The 24,259-nt window shown below is 41.1% G+C and overlaps 1 protein-coding gene across 1 annotated transcript in view; it reads right to left on the reverse strand.

Moving 5' to 3' along the window:
* Positions 1-13,867: 13,867 nt before the first annotated feature.
* The window catches only part of IGSF10 (immunoglobulin superfamily, member 10), a 40,177-nt gene continuing 29,785 nt past the window's right edge, over positions 13,868-24,259 (reverse strand). Inside the window, 6 exon segments of the mRNA XM_006900050.1 lie at positions 13,868-13,958; positions 13,960-14,619; positions 14,621-14,676; positions 14,678-15,749; positions 23,228-23,248; positions 23,250-24,111. Coding sequence (XP_006900112.1) covers positions 13,868-13,958; positions 13,960-14,619; positions 14,621-14,676; positions 14,678-15,749; positions 23,228-23,248; positions 23,250-24,111 — 2,762 coding nt within the window.

Here is a 24,259-nt window from a genome sequence, read left to right on the forward strand (position 1 = left end):
CCTGTCACCCCTGTATGGGGTTAATGGGGTCCAGCAGTCACTAGGGCAGGGACTACAGTTAACAGAGTCAACGATGCATACAACAAGGATTAGTAATATTAATCTTTTGGATATGGAGCTTCAGTGGGTTTGTGGGATCTTTTGACTGTCCATCTTGATGGAAGGTACTCTTCCTGAAGGGCAAAGAGGTCAGCTGGTCGTACGTGGGTGTAGTGGATCCAGGTTGCAATGCCGTCTACTCTGAGTGCAGTAGGGGTCACGAGGACTACCACATAAGGCCCCTTCCAGCGCGGTTCCAGGCTTTCTCACCGATGTTGCTTGACAAACACCCAGTCACCCGGCTGGTATTGGTGAGGTTCTGGCGGTGGTCCAGATTCATATAAGGCCTTTAGTCTGGTCCATATGTCTCTCTGAGTCTGATGCAGGGCATGAAGGGAACGGACAAGTGTATTATCATCATTATATAGGTCATTAATTTTTTTGGTTTGCAGGCTAGGCACAATAGATTCCAAACATAATTTCAAAACGGGTTAAACCTAGTTTATATGGGGTGTTATGCACCCAGAAAAGTGCATAGGGAAGGAGAGCCAACCAGTCCCCGCCAGTCTCCTTTTGTCAATTTTGTCAAGGTCTCTTTTTGGGTTCTAGTCATTCTTTCTACCTGTCCTGAACTTTGGGGCCTGTATGCACAATGTAATTTTTAATCTGCCCCAAACACTGATACTAGTCCCTGAACTACTTTGGACACAAAAGCTGGTCCATTATCAGACCCTAGCATAGCAAGGGAAACCATACCTTGTAACAACTTCTTAGCTACCATCTGGGCTGTGTCATGTTTGGTGGAGTAGGCCTCCACCCATCCTGAAAATGTGTCTATAAAAAAACTAATGAATAGTTATACCTATACCAACCAGGGTTTATCTCGGTAAAGTCAGTTTCCCAATAGGCCCCCAGTTTTCCCCCACGTTGTCGGGTGCCGGGATTAGGTGGATTCGAGATGGCATTTGTCAATTGACAAGCTTTGCATTCAGACACGATGTGGTCAGTTTTGGACTGCATGCCCCGAATCTTGACTCCTTCTTGTCTGATGAGGTCCTGCCTCTTTCTGGTGCCCATGTGGGTTGTCCGGTGTGTCTTGGTTAGGAGCTGGTCTCCCAATTTCTCGGGTAATATGACTTTATTGTCAGCAGTGTTCCACCATTTTTGGAGGTATTGAGTCATAGGCAACTGAGTTAACCATTTTAAATCTTCAGGCGTGTTAAGTCGGCTCTTCAGGCAGACTTGGGGACCCTGGATCTGGGAGCTTGGCAGCGGCCATGACTGTTGTTTTTAGGGCGGCTTGACGGGCAGTCCTGTCCGCGAGACGGTTGCCCCTAGCAATTGGGGTGTCATTTTTCTGGTGTCCTGGACAGTGGATAATGGCCAGTTTTCTTGGTAACTATAAGGCCGCTAACAAGGCAAGTACTTCTTTGTTTTTGATAGTTTTTCCTTCTGCCGTCAGTAGCCCCCTTTCCTGATATATTGCCCCACGGATGTGGGCTGTGGCGAAAACATACCAACTATCAGTATAGATATTGATGTTCTTGTCTTTGCCCAAGGTCAGAGCTTGGGTTAGTGCTACTAATTCAGCATGCTGGGCCGAGGTTCCTGCAGGTAGGGGCCCCACCCAGATCACTTTAGACTCAGAAACAACTGCTGTGCCCGCATACCTTTGTCCTTCATGTATGAAGAAGCTGCTTTCATCAGTGAACCAGGTGTGCTCCGCGTCTGCCAAGGACTGGTCTCTCAGGTCGGCACGTTCCCAGTGGGCTTGGGCTAGGATGTCAGGGGCGTTTAAGTCTGGGTCAGGTAGGAGGGTAGCTGGATTAAAGGTGGCCGGTGCCTGGTATATGATTGTGGTGGGATTGAGCAACAGGCTCTAGTAGTGGGTGAGCCATGCATTGCTTAGCCATCGATCTGGGGGCTGCTTGAGGACCCCCTCGGCCACATGCGGTGTTGTCACATAGAGAGTCTGTCCCAGAGTAATTTTGTCTGTGTCTTTTACTAACAGTGCAGTGGCAGCAATGATACGCAGGCAGTTTGGCCACCCAGACGCTACAGAGTCTAATTTTTCTTGAAAAGTAGGCTGTGGGCCTCTTCCAGGGCCCTAATTGTTGTAGCAGCACCCCTTTAGCTATTCTTTTACTTTCATCTATGTAAAGGTAGAAGGGCTTAGTTACGTCTGGGAGCCCCAAAGCAGGGGCTGCTAGCAATACCTTCTTTGCTATATGCACATTGGTTTTTGTTCAGGGGCAGCCTACCTCTGCGCTCCAGCTTGTCATCTCCCGAGGTGAGTTGCTGCAGCTGTCTCCTGCGTTCTCCTGGTTCTGCAGTGGCCGCTAAGAGGACCCAAGCCAGGTCCCTGGTCTGCCTTTTTTCAGCTTTTATCTGCTTGCCTTCAGCTGTTTCTCTATTGTTATAAACTTTCTCTGCTAGCTCTACCAAATCTGAGTTCCTTTTCTCCTAACCTTTCGACTCTCTGCAACTTTTTCTTAATGTCCGGAGCCGCCTGATTTATGAATGCCAATGCCACTGTTCCCAGATTTTCAGGTTTTTCAGGATCAATGGGAATGTATTGGCGAAAGGCATCCATTACGTGCTCTAGAAAAGCAGCTGGAATTTCACCACGTCCCTGTCTTAAATCATAAACTTTAGCCAAATTAGCGGGCCGTCTAGCAGCCACTCAGAGACCTGCCAATAGAGCCTGGCAGTAGACCCGGAGTCTCTCCTTACCTTCTGCTGTGTTGTAGTCCCACTCGGGTCGGCTGAGGGGGAAGGCAAGGTCAATAGCTGTTTGAATTGTAGTCGGGACGCCTGTGGGGCCCGGAATCAACTTCCAAGCCTCCAGAACGATTCTTTCTCTTTCTTCAGTTGTGAACAGTACTTGTAGCAGTTGCTGGCAATCGTCCCAGGTGGGCTGGTGGGTAAAAAGAACAGTCTCAAGAAGGTTAATCAGCTCTTTAGGATTGTGGGAGAAAGGAGCATTTTGAGATTTCCAGTTGTAGAGATCACTAGGGGCCAATAATGATACAGCTGGTCTCCATTCGCCTCTACAGGCCCCGCAGCCTGTAAAGGAAGGACTGTAGAGTCAGCTTCGGGTGGGGGGGCCTCTTTGAAGAGCTCCTCTAGTATTTTGTGCGGGGCCAGTAGCCGATACCGATGGAGCCGGGGGCCTGGATGGTGGCTTGGGTGCCGTTGATCCAGGCTCTGGCTGAGGCCCCGGCAGCCCAGGCCCCAGTTGAGGCCCCGGCAGCTGGGGTGGTGGTGGGTAAGGAGGAGGGAAAATAACGTTTTCCTCAGCCCCTCCCTGTAGGATAGGGTAAAGAGGCGCAGAGGGCTTCAGATTCTTTTTCAACCAAAGTTTTTCTGTTGTGGTCGCCATGAGGGTCACCTTCTGTGGAGGAAGAAAAGATTTAAACCAAGAAGGCAGGTTAGTAACTAAATCCTTCCAGATAGTGATGTAAGGGACCTGGTCAGGGTGTCCACCCTGTGGCTGGAAGACAACTTTCTCCACGGTGGTGATGGTTGGAAGGTCGAAAGTCCCTTCCGGCGGCCATCCTACATCAAAGGCCGGCCATTTCGTGCTGCAGAAAGTGGTTAGTTTCCCTTTGCGAACCTCTACCAATAGATTATGGGCTCGCTCTCTAGTATCCTTAAAATGTCCAAGTACCAGGTCTAGGCGGGTGGAAGCAGTCTGTCCCATTACGTCCGTCAACAGTAAGTAAAGACAAAGACACAGACAGACAAATAACAAGCAAAACAGACAAGTCTTTCAGCCTTCCTCTATAAGCAAGGCTCGAAAGCTGAAACCGGTGGAGAGCGGTGTCTCGGAAAAACCTCAGCCACCTCTTCGTACAGAAGCCTGGCGTGAGGTTTTTTACTTTCACCCAAGCACTCAGATATAGGGCTCAGAACGTCTTCCGAGCCCCCGCAGTGGTGGCCCCCCAGCACGTCCGCCTTAGCCATGTTTCACTGCTCCGAATTAAACAACACGAACAGTTTGGTACAGAACGAAAACACAGATAGACACACTCACCCGTCTGGCCAGCAGTTCATCCCTCCGGTTAGGGGGCCTTGGGGTCGTAGGGGGATCCCGGCGAGCCCCCAGATGTTGTGCCCCAAATCCAGTTTCCCCCCAAGTCACCAAGAAGCCAGACACCGAAGCAAGGGCAAGAGGGAATTTATTTCAGATTCGAATCCAGGCCTCGCTCAAACCGTGCTAATACAGCAGGGAAAATGGTGCGGCCCGGATTCTGGGCTGTCCCGCCTATTTAAAGGGGAAAGCCCACGAAAACAGGGTGATACAGGATTGGCTGATGTTTGGGTGGGGGCTCTTTTCCCCCTTCCCCCACCGCTTTCAGTTTACTGCTCTAGAGGCTTATACATTTTAAAATGACGTATTGGTTACAAAATGGAGTGCCTCAACAAATTTCTTTATTCTTCTAAATAGAAGACATTTTGTTACAGTATCACTTCTAGAACCTTTGGAAAACTACACTTAAGAGATGAGAGTGTGCTGAAAGTAAATAATGTCTCAGAGTTAATATGAAAATAATTTTAACTTCCCAGCTGTGTTGAAAGAGTGGAACACCTGAAGTTCCTTGACTCACGCTTTGAGAACTGATTCCCAGCACCACACATAGTGCCTACTTTTTTGCTTAAGGTTCTTAAAATTTAGAATGTGAGATCACCAGTACAAACTATGAGTTAGAGTATTTGAAACAGGTTTTAAAAATAATAAGAAGTAGTTAGGGAGCACTGGTGCTGTGTTCCGTAGTGAATTGTGCTGGTAACCAACCCAAAGGCCATGCCTCTCTGGCTGTTAGGATTCACAAGCCGCTCTGAGGGAGAAAGATGGGCAGGCACCAATGAGTCAGTTCCAACTCTTCAGCAAGGAGTTGAGAATGAGAAGTGTTTGTTAAATATTTATGTGGTGCATACCCCATTATGCTAGTTAACCAGCTGATGCTTTAAGATTAAACATTTTTTACTCTGCTTTACCTACAAAGTTTGTATACATTGCCCCTCACACTGGATCCCCCCCACCTCCCTAACTCACCCCCTCTACCCATCAAATCGTGCAACCCCATGATTGCCCCTCCCCCGCCAATCCCCAACCCTCTGCTCCCCTCTTAGATCCTCATAACAGGTTAAGAATCAATCATTTAAAAATAGTTATTTCCAAATAAGTTACTATTTGGAAATAGTAAGAAACTGTTCTTTCTAATTAAAGAGTGTGTTGGACAGTGATTAAGATTTATGGGCTCTGGACCCAGAATGGGGTTAGTCCAAACTCCATTCATAGTACTTACTAGGGATCATGGACACACCACTTAATCCTTCTGGCTCTCAGTTTCCTCATCAATAAAATGAAAATAATAGCAGTAAATGTTTCATCTCTAATATTAAGACACCTCTGAAAATATAAATAGTGTCTCTAACTACTTATCAGCAAACTCTAACCTGAACTGATTTGGTAGCAAAATCTGACTTGCATGAACTTGAAATTCTTTTTATTCATCCTGCTTGACTATTCATGTGTTCTGCTCTAGAAATCTGTTTGATTATAGTGCTGTCCTAGATTTGTTTGTTCTTTGTTATGAAAATATCATTGCAAGTTGTTTATTTAACGAATTAAAAAACACATCTGTCTCAAAGATGTGGATAATAAATTGTGATAGGTACTACTGCATAAGGATTGAAGATAATAGAATACATTGAACACTGCCTGGCACCTAGTCAATGCTATATGTGTTTTGCTAAATTAGTAAAATTGAAAGTGCAGTATTTCTTAATAAGCATGGGCAGAACAGAATAGAAAAGAAAGCACTTCTTATTTCATTTTCATAAATGAAGGTTAGATTTTTTTTTTATTTTCACCTCTTGATTTGGTATGTCTGGCGGGGGGACGACCCACCAAGGTACTATACTCTAGCTCTGACTTAGAAAAAAATAATGACGTTAATAGAAGTACTACTTCACCAGCATTGTCTGTCATTTTTTAATTAGGAAGACTGTAGGAATTGGAGATGCTTCAGAGCTAGTAATTTTGTAGATTGTATTGAGCACCTACTACATGCCTGGCACAACTAGGCCCCAGGGTTACAGTTGTACATAAGCCTAAGACCTCTTCTTTAAGTTGTTGACACTCTGTTAGGAAAGAAATAGTTGCATGGTGCAAAAATACTCACTTCTAAAGGAAGTAAACTTGCCGAAATCTTACAACTAGAGTGGACAGATAATACAAAGCTACTCAGTTACATTTTAATTTTAGATTAACAATAGATATTTTAGTATAAGTATGAGCCATTAAATGCAAATCTTTTCTCTTGAAATAATTGGGGAGATTATTGTTGTTTCTCTAAAATTCAAATTTACCTGGAGGTTGTCAATTTTCTTTGCTAAAGAACTCTACCTATGATCCTAGGCTTCTTTTCAGCAGTATTTAAAAGCTGTGAAAAGAAATAGTTGATTGATACAAACTGGGGAGTTGAGGCATTTAAGAAAAGGTCTACTTACAAAGGAATGGACAGGCTTAGGGGAATTCAACCAGGAATTCTGGAGCATCCAGAGTGAGCAAGAGACTACCTGTAGGTCTGTTGGGATAAGAAGGAGGAGAGATAACCCTCCCCACTGCCACCCCCAGGAGTAGTGGGCTTTTCTGGAGAGGTAGTCAGCCAGCAGAGACACCTAGTATGAAGAAAATTGACAAAAACAAAACAATATACTTTACCATGCTCCTTCCCAACCTCAGCTTTGCTTTTGAGCCCCTCTTCCCTGATCATCTGGAGGTGTCTTTGCCCACCTGGAGGTCAGAGTCTAGGGAGCCAGCCTGCTCAGTGCAGGAGCACAGCCTTCCCTCAGGTGAGCACAAAGCAGGGTGGGGAATGGGAAGTGGCCAGAACAATGCTGATAGGATTTCCTGAAGCAAACCTTGATTCAGAACACTTCTTTTGTTGTAATAATAATAAACCCAGCATGTGGAGGGAGGGATGGAGGAAGGAAAAGAAATTAAAAAAAAGAAAAAAGAAAAGAAAGTATGAAAATCTGAAATTTGAAGGATAAGATAAATTCAGAATAAATCAGTACTATAAATGATTCTCACCAAGTCGGTTTTGCTTTCACCAAATACTAATTTGCTTCCCATTTAGAATAGCCACCATAATTCCTTCTGTCTTCAAGGGATGTAAGTATAGGGGTCACGACATTGAACTTCTGATCTGATTCTCCTTGCCCTAAAAGTGAGGGTGTGGTGTCTGACTGTGCTGACCTCAGTCCCAGTTAGGACAAGCTCACCTTCTAATGAGTGAGGCAAGCAGATCTGCCATCACATAGGATGCCTTAGGCATAGAATATGGCTGTATCCCCAGCCTCTTTTCCCATTGATGTAAGGCAAGACAGGTGGTTCCTGAACCAATCCTCTGACCAGAAGACTACCTTTGCTTTGATAACATGATTATGCCAGTGAGTGAAGCTAAACCACAAGGGCATAATTTCTGGAGTGTGGACACCTTAATGGAGATCTTCAATGAAAATACTAACTGCATTCACCATCAGAGTGCAGTCCTGACCAAGTGGGGCACATCAGATATTAGCTATCACCTCTACTGTCTAAAAAAAGCTTAATGTACCACATTGGGCATTGTACACTTCTGTTGTCTGTTACACACACCCCATGACTCCATGAGATAGGCTTTGTTCTTGTCTGTGATTGGTACAGTGGGCTGATTTCCCTCCTTTCTCCTGTCGCAATTACAGTTCCCCAGGCAAGGTTTGCAGCAGACCCAGCAGCAGCAACAGACGGCCGCCTTGGTGCGGCAGCTCCAGAAACAGCTCTCTAGTAAGTACTTCTGTCTATCAAGGAGCAGAAAGTCCTTAGGAAAGTCAAGTAAAGACACAAAGAAGCAAGCAAAACACAGCATTGGCTCCTTAAAAACTGGTCTGTCTTCTTTGGTACCATTTCACTCTGGCTTGGTCCACAGTGTTTTACATTTATTTTGTTTTAAAAGCTGCTTCTGCTAAAAGCCACAATCTTCTATGTGCTAGATTGAATGCTGGGACCTTCTGATGCTGCCTGACCACCAATGGCTGGGTCATATGGCCATGGCCTTCTCATGCAGTACAGGGTAAGGGAGGCGACCTCTGCAGGGTCTCGGATTATGTGGCTCTCAGATACACAGTGCAGTTAGTGGTGAAAGCACAGGTCTGGTCAGTTGCTGACACTGTAAGGGGAAGAGTCGGCTTATGACAAAGGACCAGCTTGGTTTTAATCTTGATTTTTCATCAGTGTCAATTTCCTGCCAGAGTAAATGCACCTCTGACATTGGTGTCTCTGAAATAGTTTATAGCTTCATTTAATGTCAGGGAAACCCTCTGAATCCAGTCTTCTCCAGATGACTGTTTCCAGAGTTCCTATTCTTGCATGGTCAAGTAAAAGATCATTTTAATGAGAGAGGAAAAAAATGATATTTTAGATTTTTTTACTAGTGTTTTGAAATTTGTGTCTATGTTTGGGTTTTTTGGGGGGTTTGTTTGGGTTTTTTTTTTTTTCTTTCTTTTTTTTTAAGTAGCACTACTTTCTGTTTTACAAAACTCAAAGAATCCAGCTTTTATATTTCCCAAAGTCATCATTTAAGAAGCACTTACTTGGGTCCAGGCACTGTTATTTTACATGTATGATGTTGTTGTTGTTGTTGTTGTATACTGTAGTGTTGGAACTGACCCACAGCTGAGCCTCTGGAGGATTTTCAGAGGCAGTTAGTCTCATGGGAGGAGTTTAACCACTTAGCCTTCAGGATTGCAGCACAGCTACTTCCCACTAGGCCACCAGAGCTCCCTTACATATATTAGTGTACTTAATTCTTAAGGTTCCTCCTAAGATTAGGTATTATATCTGTTTGCATTTTATACATGAGGAAACAAGAGCGGGGAAGGACTATGAATTATTTGCCCCAAGACCACTTAGCTAACACTGAGGGGCAAAGCTAGGTAGGACTTGAACTCAGAACATTTCCTTCCAGAGCCCATGTCTTAATCACAGCCCGACCTCTATTACTTGATAAGAGTTATGCCTGCTGGCTTTTTAGAATTCTATTAATCTAAACTGAGCTGCCCGCTATACAGCTCTGGAGGGCTTCTCTGTACTTACCTGTGCATTTATGCATGTGTGTGTCTGTGAGTATATATACATATCGTGCAAATGGGGTATCCATATTGTTCAATAGCTGTCTACACCTGTGTAATTTTTAATCTCTTTTTTTCTCTGTATACATGCCTGCATGATGTACACAAATACACACACAGAGCATACAATAATGTGCATGCATGCACACATGCACCAGCCTATTACACCTTACTGCCACTTTCAAAAATGAAAGTAAGCTAAGGTAGCCTCAAGCTAAGACAGTCTGTCTTCTTGTCTCATCTATATTATGTCAGTGTTAAAACAGCATTTCTTCCTGTCTCATTTATATTATGTCAGTGTTAAAACAGAATTTCTGAGATGTTTCTACAAATGTTTTGAGAGCTTTAATGCTTTACAAAACCTTTAGTTCCTTCATTTATAAGTACTGAGTTGTTTCTTGGTGTAGGGGTGGAAACTGGGGTTCAGACATGAGCCGACATGGTATTCTCATGTAGAACTGAATCCCTCCAGAATGAATTCAGCAACAGTGTTTGAACCCAGCACTAGAATCTCTCAAGGCTATTATTATATTCCCTGGCCAGTTTCCCCCCTACTCCTGGATTTGGGACTGAGAGCAATGATAAGAGGGTAACATGTTTCCATAGCAGAGTCTTGCATCTGTAATTCTGTCTGCATGTATTCTCTTATTAGGTAACCAGCCACAGCAAGGAGTAACTCCTTATGGGCATCCTTCACACTTTTGAATCTGGAAGAGGAGAAGACATGAAGTTTTATGTTTGCACACACAAAAAAAATATATATATAAAAGATCACATGTATTGCATTAACTCATTCTTAGGAATGTCCCTTTGTCCTTTTATTTCCTTAGTTTTGTGCTACTTTTTTGTTTTTTTTACAAAGGTATTTGAACAAAAAGCAAAGGAGAAGTTGTGGTTTGGTTTTGTTGCATTCGACTTTAAAGTAAGTTTGAAAAATGTCAACTGTGGGCCCACTCCAAGTTTGGTAGGTGACCTTTTGAAATTGGTGCTTTTTTGAAACATTTACAAAAAGAATGATAAATGTTGAATTTCAAATATTTTATGTATCTGTTTATGATGAAGATTCCCCCACACCCCAAACTATGCTGGACCAAACTACTGATTTGAAAGGCATGTCAGATCTTGATGGGGAAGTCAACTTATTTATTCCTTGTTCGCTTTTGGTGGTGAAATGGACATTTATTTGTATAACCTTCATTTGAAATATTTGTAATTTCATGAACACTTTATAAACTTTGTTCTTATTTCAGTAGGATATTTTTCATTGCTTTTGTGTGGTCAAAAGGTGCTGAAACAGATTGTGGCTCCCCACATAAACTCCAGGTGGCTTCTGTGAATGCTATGAGGATATGTGGCAGCCTGTTAGAAATAGGCAGATTCTGATCTGTCCAGTGGCAAGATTAGTGGCCAGAATCTTTGTGAAGGTGCAAAATGTAAGTTCCAGGGTCTCAAATGAACTACAGTGGAATCATTCCAGTCATTATTGCCAGATTTGGTAAAAATGAGTGCTCAGTTTTGTTTCTCCTGAACCTGATGCCAATTTGAAAAAGGAAAAAATTACATTCTCCCAGCTGGTCTAAAATGCCACAGTGCGCAAACTTGACATGGGTTTCCAGAGTATCTGGCCCCAAAGTCTAGAAAGGCTCTAGTTTTTGTTGATAGTGTACTTGTTGTTTATTTTGTATGGTAAGTATTTGCTATTTTGAATTTAATTATTGTTGATGTCAGTCTTGGTTGTGTATTGCATATAGTGTAATTTATAAATTGGTGCAAAAAGCACAAGTAAATTATACATCAAATTTATTATAAAGAAATAGTAACTATTTTAACTTTGTTCACCTATGTGGTAATTTGCTCCTATTAGAGTAAAAGAAAAAGGACAGTAAATTATTATCAGTTTGTGTAACTTAAGAGTATTCCATATAATATTTTTTTAGATGTAGATGAGTAAAATTTTGAATGTGAAAATTGCAGGGCATTTAAAAACATATGTGGGGGATATTTTCCCATGTTCTGTATTAATTAATTTTCTTTTGCCATATGATTTGATCTGTAATATAGTCAAGCATACTGTGAATAGATTTTGTCTATAATGAGCAACCTTGTAGAACTACTTTTTTTTAAAAAAAATGTAGTTAGTGTAACTTTAGTAGATAGTTTCTTTTATAAATCATTATATAATTTATATCTTCCTAGGTGAGTTACTCATTGCAAAGTTTGACTCATGAAAATGACCTCAGATACATGTCAGCTTACTTAGCTGTGGCAATGCTCATGTGAACTGCTTGTACACTGTGACAATGTTTTACTCCAGCCTGCCCATTTTGTGTTTACTCCAGGCTGGAAATGACTTTGCCAAAACATTAAAGCCCATTCTTTCCACAGAATTAACATGCTCTTATCTGCTTTCAGAAGGTAAATATTTACACTGCAGCTAGTTTTTATATTCAGGGTGTTTTTTTTTTCCTCTGAGAATCATACGCTTAAAACAGAGTTTGTGAAATTACTTTTCACCAGGTTCATATATCCATATATGACTGCTTTGGCAAAACAATCAAAATGTGAAAGATGTACTTAGGTATTGTGTCCTGTCCTGGTTTTTTGTTTTGCTTTGTTTTCTTTGCCTTTTCAAGAATTATCGGTATTTAAAATGCCAGTTTTCACTTTAAACCATGTATTTTTGTAGCTCAATATTGCAAACAGCAGTAAAACTGTTCTCAAAAGTGAGTGTTATAATTGCATAGCATTTGTATGCACTTTATATTTTGCAGAAGTTAATTAATCCTTTTGCACATGAAAGCTGTGGAGTATATATACAAACTTTATTGTATTCCTTTTTTTTTTTTTTAGGCGAGGGAACTAAGTCAAGGTGAGATGCTATAATTCCAGACTTCTGTAGAAAGTTGAGGAAAATCCTAGAGCTGATATTCTGCTAAAGAGAACAACTGGGATTATTTTTACTTTAGTTACATCATACTTTCTCCTATTTATTATTCTCTCCTAAGAGAGCTTTTTTATTTTTGTCTGGTTTTTGGTTTTGTGGTGTTTGGTTGTTGTGTTTTTTTTCTCTTTTTTTCCCTTTCTAGCATCTATACTATTTTCATTATAATGTTCGCAAATGAAAGCCTTAGCCTATGGCAGAACTTGATAATGTGCTGGGTGAGACAGAGAAGAAATTCGACCCCAAGTCCCCTTACTTTTAAGGCCTTGAGTTCTGATGAAGTTGGGTATTTCTGTCGTGATTCTCAGAGAACTTGACATGCATGTTTACCCTGAAGGCTCATTCCTCGTAGGGTTGCACGTGTCATGTACTTTGTTTCTTGTGACCAAGAAGTAGAAGACCCCTGTCTTCAGCATTTGTCGTCTTTGCTGCTGTATCCACAGGACACCAACACTAGAGATTTTAAAGCTGTCAGGTCCCTTCATAGGCAAGGCTAGCTGATGAAAACGCAGTGAAGACTAACAATTCTCAACTTTTTCTCCTGAGATACCTGAGCAGGGCTGATGGCATTTTTCTTCCCTCCTCCCCACTGCTTAAGAATAAGGCTCTTAGAAATTTTAAATAATAGTTAAACATTTGGAAGAATTACATTGGAAAAATACTGGCTTCCAGAGTAAAAAGATGAAGTATATAATACCCCCCAAATTAATTCAGATCAAATTAAGCATGTAATAATGTAAATAAAGTCAATTATTTTTAAAAAACACACATTTTGTGTAGGGTTGGTCAAATTTTAAATACAGTGGAATTTCATTACATGTAATAGTTCTAGACCTTCCTATTTTCCCCTTGCTTAAAACTATAAATGAATAAAAATGCTCATAAAGTAATGGTTCCTCCTCAATTTTCCTTGTAAATAGCTCCAAACCAGGGGTTCCTAAGCAAGATTTTGACCTTGTAAAGAAGTGGCATTGTATTTTTTAAAACCTTTTTAATGGATGTGTTTGGATAAAGATAAAACCATTCCCCTTTTCGCATTTTATGATGGACAGGTGTTAAGTTGCTTTCTACATGTGGAAAAGTTAGACTGCATTTATTTTTAAATGCAGCTATTAAAGCATTTTTTTCTTTCTCACCAACAAAAGTTTTCAGTATGAATAAATGAGGAAACATAATTTAAACAGTTCAATGCTTATTTTCTGTAAGTTTTAGTAAAATGTTTATAGACTAACCATAAAATGTTTGTATGTCAACATGGTAAATTTACACCAAGACCACAAATTGCATCTTTTCCATTGTCTTTGTTCTTTGTGTCATGCTTGTAACACTGAATGAAAGTAGACACTAAGGTAGCAAAGAAGGAAAAGACCATTCTTTATTGAAGAATTCAGGTACACTCCCCATTTATTATTTTTTATGGTCCGTAGTTTCCTCTTAATGTTCATTGTTATTTGTTGGCAAAATAAAAGTGCCTTAAGTTAGAAATTTGTTTTGAGACCCATGAAATAAATCTGAATCCGTTCATAATGCATTTATTTACAAGTCTTTTTCTGCATGTCCATTGTAAATTCAATATTGTAAATGTGTTCAGGTTCATTTACATGCCTATGGCTGCCTTTGATTAAACTTCTTCCAAAAAATAAGTTCTGTGCAGATGTTGACTTTGTTCACACTGTTGTGTTTTTTTTTTAACTTTATCTCCTGTCAGATTACTTCAATGTAAGTTGTTGCATAATCACTCCCGAGTGGGTTCCTGGCTGTGCATTTGTAAATCCCTGAGTCAGAGGTTTGAGGTTCTGCATGCAAGAGTGTCCTGTGGGTGAAGCACCCCACTTCCTTGTATCATGGAGAGCAGGGAGCTGTGTGATGGCGTCTCCCATGTGACTTCTGGCCTGGACGCTCCCATAGCCACTCAGTGGAGCTGCACAGCCACTCCTGTCCTTGTGAGGATACTCCTGGGAGGGTGGTTTGTAATTTGGGGAGGAGAGGCCACAATCAATACCTGAACAGTACTCTCTGCATGACCCACACTATTTTGAGCCTTACAGATATAATTACCTCTGTTATGAGCAGTTGCTTCTTTGATAACTAAGGTGCCATTGTCATACAATATGTGTTTTCCATTAGTTTGAGGCTTTTGTAGTATTTGACCACTTGGCAAAGTCCATTTGATGTTTGGCTTAGGGCTTCCATCTGACACACAGTGCAGCCACAGAGATTCTCCACTGACCCCTTTTACTGTCCTAAGTGCATATGTAAATATAACTGGCTTCTGCCCTATTTCCAGTACAATCAGTTCCTCAATGTAGCCGACTTTATTCCTTGCTGCACAGCAATACTTCCCTGCATCATCTCAACTTGTTTTAGAAATGAGTAAAGACCCATTGTCTGCAATCCAAAACTGAGGATTGTGTGATGCATTGAAAAAGCTTGTGCCGTTGGGCAAAATCCAGGTGATTTCCATCAACAGAGCAATTCAGTGCTGTGGGCTGTCCCAGCTGGGCAATGATTTTTTTCGTTAAATGGATTCCTGAATGTTGGTCTTCTGAGCATTTCCACTACTTCTAACTGCACCACCAGCACACTTTCCCCTCCTTCGTTCCGAGCCACACAGATGAAGTCTGCTGAATCAGAAAGCCTCACATTCCTAATCTCCAGGGTCCCATTTTTGTGGACTGTGATTCTACTCCCATAGTATGGGGCCAGGAGGAAGATACTGTCTGGCATGATCCACATAATTTGAGGAATCGGTGTCCCTTCGGCTCTGCAATCCAGGTGCTTCTTGGAATGCCTCACAGCTGTGGCTCGGATGACAGTTTTATTTGTATACTGGCCATTGATTAATGGAGGTTTGGAAATGATGTTCAATTTGTACATCTTGGTGTCCTCTCCATTGGGATTTCGGGCTTTACACACATACTCTCCAGAATCAAGCAGTTTTACTTTGTTGATGGATAATGACCCATTGGCATGAAAGGTGTACCTATCATTAGAGAATGTAATCATATTATTGGAAGGCAGCAACCAAAATATTTTTGGCTTGGGTTCCCCAATGACATCACAGTCAAGGATAGCGGTGTCTCCAGCCTTGGCTTCTTTGTCAGTCTTGTGATCCGGCCTTATCTGTGGAGCAGCAGTTATGACCGTTAGGTGGACCTTCATCTCATCCCTCCCTAGGGTGTTCTGTGCACGGCAGGTATAATCTCCTTCCTCTGTTATCCCAACTTTGGTGAAGTATAAGGTTCCATTGTTGAAAAGGATATACCTCTGGGTCTTGCAGCCGCTGTCTTCTTCTTGCATTGCATTGTTAATCACTGTTCCATCAGGCAAGCTCCAAGATATCTCAGGCACTGGGGAGCCGGAAGCCTTGCAGTCCACCTGGAAATATCTTCCATGAAGCACCTGTTTTCTGAAATGCTGTTTGTAGTCAATTTTGGCAGGTGTCCGGCATAGGCTAATGTGCATCAGTATCAGGTCATCTCCCATTTTGTTTCTAGCCACACACAAGTAGACTCCACCATCTTTTTCTGTTACTGATGCAATAAGCAGAGATCCATTTGGGTAGACATGGATTCGGTTTCCCATTCTAAGGAAAGAAGAGAATGAGTGTGTAACTCTTAGCAGAGGTGGATTTGAACCATATGCTTTTGCAATGGCAGTACAATTTGTTACCATTTAGCCACCAGAGCTCCCTGACCTGTCCAAATTGCTAAGAAGCAATATTGTCAGTTTAAAGACGAGAGTGTGTCTCATTCAAGCCATAGTCTTTTCAGTTCTCATGCATTTGAAAGTTGGACAGTGACTAGGATTACAGAAGAATGGATACATTTGAATTGTAATTTTTGGAGAGAAGTATTGAATATCCCAAGGACTGACAAAAGCACAAGTCTGTCTTGGAGGAAGTACAACCAGGTTGCTTTTTAGAAAGATGGTAAAACTTTCTACATACTTTGGCCATGTTGTCAGAAGGGGCCAGGCCTTGGTAAAAGCATACTGGCAAAGGTGGAGGGTCAGAGCCACAAGCAAAGACCCTCCACAAGATGGACTGACAGTGACTTTTAATGGGCTTGAGTATATCAGGGGGGTCATGAGGGTGGTGCAGGATAGGACAAGGTTTATATCGATTCATTTATTAATATTTATTGGTTCACTGCGAGTCATAGTTAATTGCACCTAGCAGCAGTGAACAGGTAGTAAAAATATCATTGCCCTTCAATCAGCTGTCTCATAGCAGTCCCGTGGAGTATCAGAATAGAAATGTACTCTATAGGGTTTTAGATGGTTGAATTTTCAGAAACAGACTGCTAGGCCTTTGGAAGTTGATCAGGGCTACTGGGTAGACCTCCATTAATAGCCCAATGTGTTAATAGGTTTCACCACCCAGAAACCCCACTATACCACCTACCTGCAATAGCCACCTTTAACCACCAGGTGGCAGATCTTTATTAATAAAACTAAAACTAGATCTTCTGAAACAGTACAAGTTAAATTGAAAAAAGATAAGAATACCTATTGCTAAAAATCTATAAAAATTTTTTTTAAAAAAAAATCTATGTTTCTCTTCTAGGAGGGGGTGTGTGTGAGTGTGTGTGAGTGACATATAAGTAGTTGTTTAATGCCGTCAAGTTGTAGACGACTCATAGCGACCCTATGAACGAACAGCCTGAGCACTGTTCGTACATAGTTTCCGGAGGCAAGCCATTTTGGAAGTGGATGCCGCTAGTGTGGACCAACAATCAAATGACTCAAAGTCAATATTTTGGTAAACTTCTCTAGTATATGTTCCTAAGAAGTATGGAGAGTTCTAAAAGGGCAAGTTATGGTCTTCTCAAATTTTCCCAAGTATGAAAAAGAGCTTCGTTGGCATGCATGCATTTAGTACAAACAAGTAGTAGTTCTCAGGTTGCCTTCGATGAGTCCCCTTTGCAGAAAGAGCAGTGATAGCAGTTTAGAGACATCAGGTACCCCTGTGCATCTTTGGTCTTTCCAAGTCTTAGCTATGCATCTGAAAGAATAAGAATGTCAGAAGTCTCAATGCCTTTTAATTGTGTTGAAGAAGAGTAATGACACAAAAGAAGGGGCCTGAGAAGGTGCAACCAGGCTGCTTTTTGAAGGTAAAAATAGTGAAGCTTTATTTCACATACTTTGGGCATGTTGTTAGGAGGGGCAGTCCTTGAGAAAGGACATAATGGCTGGAAAGGTGGAGGGTCATTATAGGTGAGGAAGACTCAGCAAGCTAAATTGACACCGTGACTGTAACAATGGCCTCAAGTATATCAGAAGTGAAGGACACAGGATAGGAGAGGATTCATAGAGTTGCTATGAGTCTTAGTCAACTTGATGGCACATAACAACTCAAGATGTATGTCTGAATTCAATAGGGTAAAAAGAGCATAATGGACAGTAGAAAGCTTAGAACTGCCAAGTGCTTTGTGTTAGTCCTTCCTTAGTGGGTAGTTAAATAGATGCCACAGCTTGGCTCAACTCAAAGCCCTGGCTCCAAAACCTTGCTTTTTTCTCAGCTGTGCTTGTGTCACTTGATACACTTTCCTAAACCAGAACCGAACTCATTGTCTTCAAGTCACATATGACTCACAGCAGCCATCAAAGATTAAATAGAAGTGCCTCACAGAGCTGCTGTCTAAAAACATGGATTATCAAACATGAGTGAAGAATAAAATCTTCTGTGAAGTTTAAAATAATACTGATGCTCACCTCAGATCCAGTTTCTGGACCTCATTGCAGTTTCACTGTTACCTCAGAATCACTTGGGAACTTTAATTAAAGAGGACTTCCAACTGGTTCTTTCAATAACACTCCCATTGAGAATCTGCCAGAATATATACCTTTCACCTCAGTTACACTAAATCTGAAGATATGTTTTACAAGGTCTGTAAGTATCACCCAGTGATCTTGTTTAAATGTAGATTGTGACCAGTATATCTGGGATGGTAATGCCCATTTTCCAGCTGGGAACTGAACCAAATGCACCTACTGGAAAACTCACAAATCTGGAAAAACAAGGCAGTCCCACTGAATCCAATCCCATCTGGGTTTCATAATGTACAAAATAAAAACATAATTTTACCTCTTTTCAAAAGACAATTTACCTTTGAAATTAGACTTCTCTAACCTAGGCCAGGCTGTTTCTTGGAAAAGGACATCATGCTTGGACAGATGGAAGGTTCAGCAAGCAAAGGAAGACACCCCCCCCCCAATGAGATGGATCGACATGGTGACTTCAGCAACGGACTCAAGTGTGTCAGAGATAATGAGGATGACACAGGATAGGGCAGGCTTCAGGTCCACTGTTCTTACGGTTGCAACTTGACAGCACCAAACAACATCAGCAAAGCAAAAGGAATCGAATTCTAAAGATTAAAGAATAAGTGTTGATTTTTGAAAGTAGTAATTTTTTAAAAGTTTTATTATTTGTGTGTGTGTGTGTGTTCGATCAAATTGGATCTGGCCGGTATCTGGATATCCCCTCCTTCTCCAGCACAGCACAATTCTCCTGGATATCTTTTTATCAAAGAGACTTGGGTATAGCAGCCCTGCAGCCCTGCAACTGCACCAAGCCCAGGTGCTGCTAAGAAAGGTCCCAAGGAGAGAAAAATACACCTCTACACTGAAGCATACATTGCACAAGATACAGTGAAACTAATCTACAGTGAAGATTGCTGCTGTTGCATACCATTGAGTTGGAACCGACTCATAGCTGATCCTCCAGTGGGTTTTCAGAGGCAGTTAATCGCACGGGAGGAGATTGCCAGTCCTTCTCCAGAGAAGCAGCTGGTGGCATCAAACCACATGCCTTTGGGATTGCAGTGCAACTTCTTGCCACTATACCATGTTCTAAGTCTCAGATGAAAAAAAAAAAAAATCGAGACAGGCTTCTTAGGTGATGATAAGTAGAATTTTATAAAAGAATTTTGCTTATTTGGGGCACTGTGGTGTGGACTTGGATCATCCGTAATTAAAGTTGGTTTACAAAATGATCAAAAGAAATGGAAAGAATTTTCACAGATGAAGATATTCAGATGGGCAACATGAGTCATGCTCAAAATCACTGACAATAAGAGAGCTGCTGTTCAAAACCACAATGAGATACAATCTCACCCCTGTAGCAATGGCAAAGTCGAACAGAACAGCAAGCAATAAATGTTAGAGAGGATGCATGAGAAAAATCTGGCAGGGATCTGGTAAGACAGGGCAGTGGTGGGCATAGTTCAATGTTAATTAATTTTATAAAATAATGAATAAGCATGATCATATAAAACAAAATTTGAATGGAAAAAATGTGTGAAACACAATATGTACAAACTTTGTAAGAAAACCAATATAAAAATTTTAAAATAGAGAGTTTATCTAATTTCATTACAGAATTTCGCCAAAAAACTGGTCAGAACTCATTCTGGAGTGCTAAGGCTTTGTTTTAGGGAGCTCTCGTGGCTTAGTGTTAAGTACAGTCCCACAGGCACAGGGTTCACATGCACCAGCTGTTCCACATGAGAAGGATGGACAATCTTGTGCAATTTATAGCCTATGAAAACCGGCTGGAGGGTCAGTTAGGAGTTTTTTCTGACTCAATGCTACATAAGAACACCAGTTTGTTTTAGGGAGTTTTGGTGGCCTTCTGGAAAAAGATTTGCACTGCCAATCCAAAAATGGGGGTTAGAATCCACCAGCTGCTTCACCAGAGAAAGTCACCTTCTGTGTGATTTCCAGCTTCTGAAAATCCATGGAAAGGTCACCAATGAGTCAGTTCTGACTTGACAGCACATAGTAACAATACTTTGTTTTAAAACCTTTTCCAGGGGAGCTCTGGTGGCCTAGTGGCAAGAAGCTGCACGCAATCCCAGAGGAACACGGTTCAAATCCACCAGATGCTCTGCCGGAGAAGGAGGCGCAATATCCTCCTGTACCAGTCAGATCTGATTTGACGGTACACGCACACAAAATAAAAAAACAAAAAAATCTTTTCCAAACTCCTTAGGATTAACTTTACAAGATAGTCCCTTAATTTTTTCCCCTAACCCCTGATAAAAAAAAAAAAATTACATTTTCTAAAATTGTCTTACTGCATAATGAATGTTTTAGACCTTATATTTACAACCTATATTTTGAATGTGTTCTTTCCAGCTCAAGTGTGACGCCTTCTCCACTGTTTGTGCTACTTTCTGCATTGGTAGTGAAAATTACATTCTCATTGTACAGTATAAAAAGCAGTCTCTATATATGAGAATCATATTTTACTAGCTGTGGCATTTGACATACACTGATTTCAGAAAATAAACCTTACATTCAGTATTAGTTACAATGACTTAAAGGCAAAAATATATAGTACGGTAACACAAATGTCAAGCGGATGGCATGTTACTGTGAAAACTTTGACACATTGCATGTGTAGTGGATAGATAACAAAGACAGCTTCTAAATTTCCCATTTATACTTTGTTGTTGTTAGGTACCACAGAGTCAGAATCGACCTGTAGCTGACCCTCCAGCGGGTTTTCAGACCCATCCATCTCCCGTGGAGCAGTTGGTGGTCTCAAAACACATGCCTTCGTGATTACAGCACAGCTTCTTGCCTCTAGACCATCAGAGCTCCCTAAAGTTTGATATATAAACTTAATTTAGCTTATTAATCAGATAATTTGATTACTAGATATTATTTGAAAAACTAACATTTTTTAATTAAAGATTGCAAAGTAGGAACTCATGGACTGTATGGAAGAGCAACTACTTGTAACACTCATGAGATCTCTTCTGCTTTTAGCAGGAGTTTGGTTCGTTTTTGTTTTATTAATTTTAATGAATCCTTATCTCTTGGGCACACCTTTTCCTGCGTAGATACTTGCCACTAACAAACACATAAAATGGAAATGTTTCCCCTGGGGAGAGGCGACCCTGAGGAGAGCCACCCAGCCCCTGGGGAAAGTCACCTGGTGTGTATGAGGAATTTTATCTAAGCCATTTTCCTCCATTTCCTCCTTAGTAAATCTATAAATCCCTTTTCCCTAAGTTTACTCTCTTTTCTATAGGTAACTTGAACACTGAGTCATCCCAGAACCTGAACTCTGAGCCCAGTTCCAGAGACAAAAGGGAAATATAACAGCTAGCTAAGGAAATGAAGGTGGATGAAGCCTCAAAGTTCAGCCAGCCACTCCCACTGGACTCACCCACACAAACACCTGCAGTCCAGAGGACAGAAAACACTATGAAAGTATATTCTAATAGAGCAAGAAGGCATGCAGCTTCAAATCAAGACAACCAGTAAAGCGTTAAAGTGGACCTTATTGCCCCTTGATTTCAATGCCCTTGTTCAGCTGAAGCAGCCAGAGAGTTTGTACCCCTATTTCCAAATGCAAAACCCACAATAAAAAAGACATCTCTTTGTTTAAAAAAAAAAAAAAAGACTAATCACTATTGGACTGTGGCCATCTTTATTCTGTCTTTTCTGGTCCCTGCTGGATTTTTCTCATTTCCTTTACCTACTCCCTCCATCCACCAAATTATGCAACCCTGTGATTTCATCCCAACCAATTTCACCCTTCTGCTCCCATGGATCCCCATTGGATTGCCATTCATGTTTTTATTACAATAAGTAAATATTTTTTAAATGGAAATACTTATCTCTCTTTTTTCTGATATTTTATGGGGGGAGGACTGCATAAATGATATAAATACCAAAATTGATACCTCTTGTAAGCTATAATTGGAGTCTCGGGATGGTACAGTGTGGTTAGTGTACTTAGCTACTCACTAGAAGGTTAGAGGTTAGAGCTCACCCAAGCAGACACATCCACAGATAAAGGCCTGGAGATTGATTAAAAAAATCGGCCCTTTCAAACCTCAGGGCATACAGTTCTGCTCTGTACACACAGGGTCACAAGAAATCATTCCATTCAACAGCCAAGTGAATTTTTGATAAGCTATAACCATGGTTTTGGCAAAGAATATTTAATATATTATGGACTGCCAAGAGAACAAATCTCTTGGAAAAAAATGTAGCAAAGTGCATCCTTGCTTCATCTCATATACTATGGACATACTATTGGGAGGAGCTACTCCTAAAAAGAACATCACATTTTGAAAAGTAGAGAGCAGAGAAGAGGCCAGAATTGGCTTACACAAAAGACAGACTGTAAGAATGGCATAGGATCAGGAAGAGTTTGATAATAATGGATGTAACTTCAAAAAGGGTCTTGCAATTTTATGGAAATAAGAATTTATGCTCTGGTTATACCACAAGTCAATATAAGACTCTGAGTAATTCTAAACAAAGTATAGTACTATTTGTTGTTGTTATGTGCCATTGAGTTGCTTTGCAACTCATAGTGATCCTATATACAACAGTTCTGAACCGTGCTCTATCTTGAGCCAACCTCATTGTCTGACACACTTAGCCTCATTATCCCAGTCACTGAGTCAATCCATCTCATCCAGGTCTTCTTCTCTTATGCTCTCCCTCCACCCTTCCAAGCATGATGTCCCTCTCCAAGGACTGTTCCCTCCTTGCAATATGCCCAAAGTAGGTCAGATGGAGTTTAGAATCCTTGCCTCCAAGGAGCAGCCTCCTTTCACCCTCTCCAGGATGAACCTGTTTGTTCTAGCAGTCCATGGTATACTCGATATTCTTCTCCAGCACCACAACTCAAAGGCATAAATGATTCTTCTGTCATCCTTAGTCATTGTCCAGCTTTCTGATGCATACATAGCAAGTAATTGCAAAGACCATTTAGGATAGAGTTAATATAAATATGTTTGCAATTACTTTTTAAAAACTGTAAATAAATGAAACTTTTATCCTGTATTAAATTCTATAAACAAAATAAGAAGGTGACCCTTAGAGTCAATTACGATTTTTTTTAAAAAGCTCGGCTTTCATATTCTAGATGACATCAAAAGGATCACCTCTCTCTTTGAAAGTGCTCCTTTGTGTGCAGAATTTGTGGGTACAGTGAATTGCTATGAGGATCAGTGTATCTCTTTTTCCACTTCACAGTAGATAGAGAATATTACACAGATAGAGTAAGATTTCAGCACAATGACATGTGTTTACCTGTGCCACTGGTCTATGACACCTCCAGATTATTTGGGGCTTGGGTTCTCCAGTAGCTGAGCAGTTCAGTAGTAACTGGTCCCCCAAATTCACTTCAGTCCATTTCTGGGATGCAAATTCTATCCTGGGAATGGTGTGTTTCTCTTTCACCACAAGCACTATCACCCTTCTTTCTGAGCCAGTAGAGCTGGTAGCAATGCATTCGTAAGTGCCGCTGTTCAAAGAGGTCACATTTCTAATATAGTGAGTTCCATTCGAATATAAGAACCTGGAATTTAAAACTTGCAAGGGTTTCACTTCCGTGCCGTCAGTGAGGACCCAGTGAATGCTGGGCTGGAGAGTTCCTTCTGCAGTACAAGGCAGTCTCAAATCTTCACCCCACGTCCCCACAAGGACTTGCCTCTTTTGTTCTAGAATAACAGGTGGGGCTGCAATGACTTATATTTTAACCAGCAGCAAGTCCTGCCCAGCTGAGTTGTTTACTATGCATTTGTAAAAGCCACGGTTATAAACACTGAGATTATGGATGACCAATGTTCCATCAGATTTCACCAAGGCCTGCCTATTTCCTTCAGAGGATTCTGAAACCACTGTTTGGTTTGCCAGAATCCAGGAAATCATAGGGTTGGGCCTACCTTCAGCTTTGCACTTTAGCTCCACCATACTTGGAGAATGAACTGTGAGTTCCTTAGTATGTTTCTCCAGGATTCTGGCAGGATAGGAAACCACAGACAAGGTGACATGAAGACGGTCCATGCCAAAGGGATCGGATGCTGAACACAGGTACTGTCCTTGGTCCTGAACGTCCACACTCTGAATGGATAGAGTACCATTAGGAAGCACCTGAAACCTGCTATTCTGTTTCCTTTGAGACAAATCAAGTCCTGGTAAGAAAAAGAAATACAGTGATAAATCATCCAAGTTTAGTTAAAAATATAATTTGTTCAACTGGTAATCTCAAGAGGGAAGCAATCTTTTTGTTAAGCTGCTGAAAATAAGTATATTATAAAAATAAAATTAGGACAGATAGTC

This window comes from Elephantulus edwardii, unplaced genomic scaffold (assembly GCF_000299155.1).
Source record: "Elephantulus edwardii isolate Elephantulus edwardi_28Jun2011 unplaced genomic scaffold, EleEdw1.0 scaffold00272, whole genome shotgun sequence".
NCBI lineage: Eukaryota > Metazoa > Chordata > Mammalia > Macroscelidea > Macroscelididae > Elephantulus > Elephantulus edwardii.